The sequence below is a fragment of the Buceros rhinoceros genome, unplaced genomic scaffold (assembly GCF_000710305.1).
Source record: "Buceros rhinoceros silvestris isolate BGI_N320 unplaced genomic scaffold, ASM71030v1 scaffold21417, whole genome shotgun sequence".
In the NCBI taxonomy this organism is placed as follows: domain Eukaryota; kingdom Metazoa; phylum Chordata; class Aves; order Bucerotiformes; family Bucerotidae; genus Buceros; species Buceros rhinoceros.
In genome coordinates this window covers 1210-2062 of record NW_010420702.1, presented here as the reverse complement: position 1 = coordinate 2062, position 853 = coordinate 1210, and the positions used below count along the sequence as shown (strand labels likewise).

The 853-nt window shown below is 40.7% G+C and overlaps 1 protein-coding gene across 1 annotated transcript; it reads left to right on the top strand.

Annotated features, from left to right (window-relative positions):
• Nucleotides 1-210: 210 nt before the first annotated feature.
• KCNE2 (potassium voltage-gated channel, Isk-related family, member 2) lies at nucleotides 211-588 on the top strand. Its single transcript, XM_010139403.1, has one exon. The coding sequence runs from the start codon at nucleotides 211-213 to the stop codon at nucleotides 586-588; it is 378 nt and encodes a 125-aa protein (XP_010137705.1).
• The last annotated feature ends 265 nt before the right edge of the window (nucleotides 589-853 follow it).

The window sequence follows — 853 nt, the reverse complement described above, 5'->3', positions numbered from 1 at the left end:
GCCTTCATACCACATGTAACGTCTGAGACCAAACATGAAAGAGGGAAGGTCACATCCCTCTCTCAGAGACAGGGATTCTCAGCAGATCTAAAACTGGTACTGCACTTTAATTGTCATAATGTTGACAAAATAAACCAACGTAACTGTTTTGGTATAGATATTTGATTAAAATAAGTATGATGTCATCTTTAGTAGACGTGACTTGCAAGGATGGCTGAAATGCGAAACTTCACTTTGGTGGTGGAAGATATTTTCAAGGAAACCTTTCTCACTTATATGAATGGCTGGAGGAAAAACATGACGGAAGCGGCAGATGAATTGCAAGCCAAGGTTGATGCTGAAAACTTTGACTACGTTATCCTTTATTTGATGGTGATGATTGGGATGTTCTCCTTCATTATTGTGGCGATCTTGGTGAGTACTGTGAAATCAAAGAGGCGAGAGCACTCCAATGACCCCTATCATCAGTACATCGTTGAGGACTGGGGCGAGAAGTATAAAAGCCAGATTCTGAATCGAGAAGACCTCAAGTGTGTGATCCACGAAAACCTGGGTGCAAGGGACAAAACAAGCCCTGAATCACCTTGACTTTTTGGAAACATCAGCAATGAGGAAATCATAACACCACGTGCAGGGAACTCACTGGTATTATAGCCATGACACTGTTCATTAAATTAACAGACAGGTCAATGTAGAATGGAGTGCTGAGGAAAACAACATTACTGTTTCCCATGAGGACTTCGGCACAGCTGCTTGGGGAACACCCAAGGAAAATGCGTGATTATACTTTGCTTTGATATTCTGTTCTTCAGGAAAATAAAACCAAGACAATTAATAACTTGATTTTTTTTCA

Excerpts from the sequence above, each read along its gene's own strand:
- KCNE2 (XM_010139403.1), top strand. The coding sequence starts at position 211 with ATGGCTGAAATGCGAAACTTCACTTTGGTGGTGGAAGATATTTTCAAG.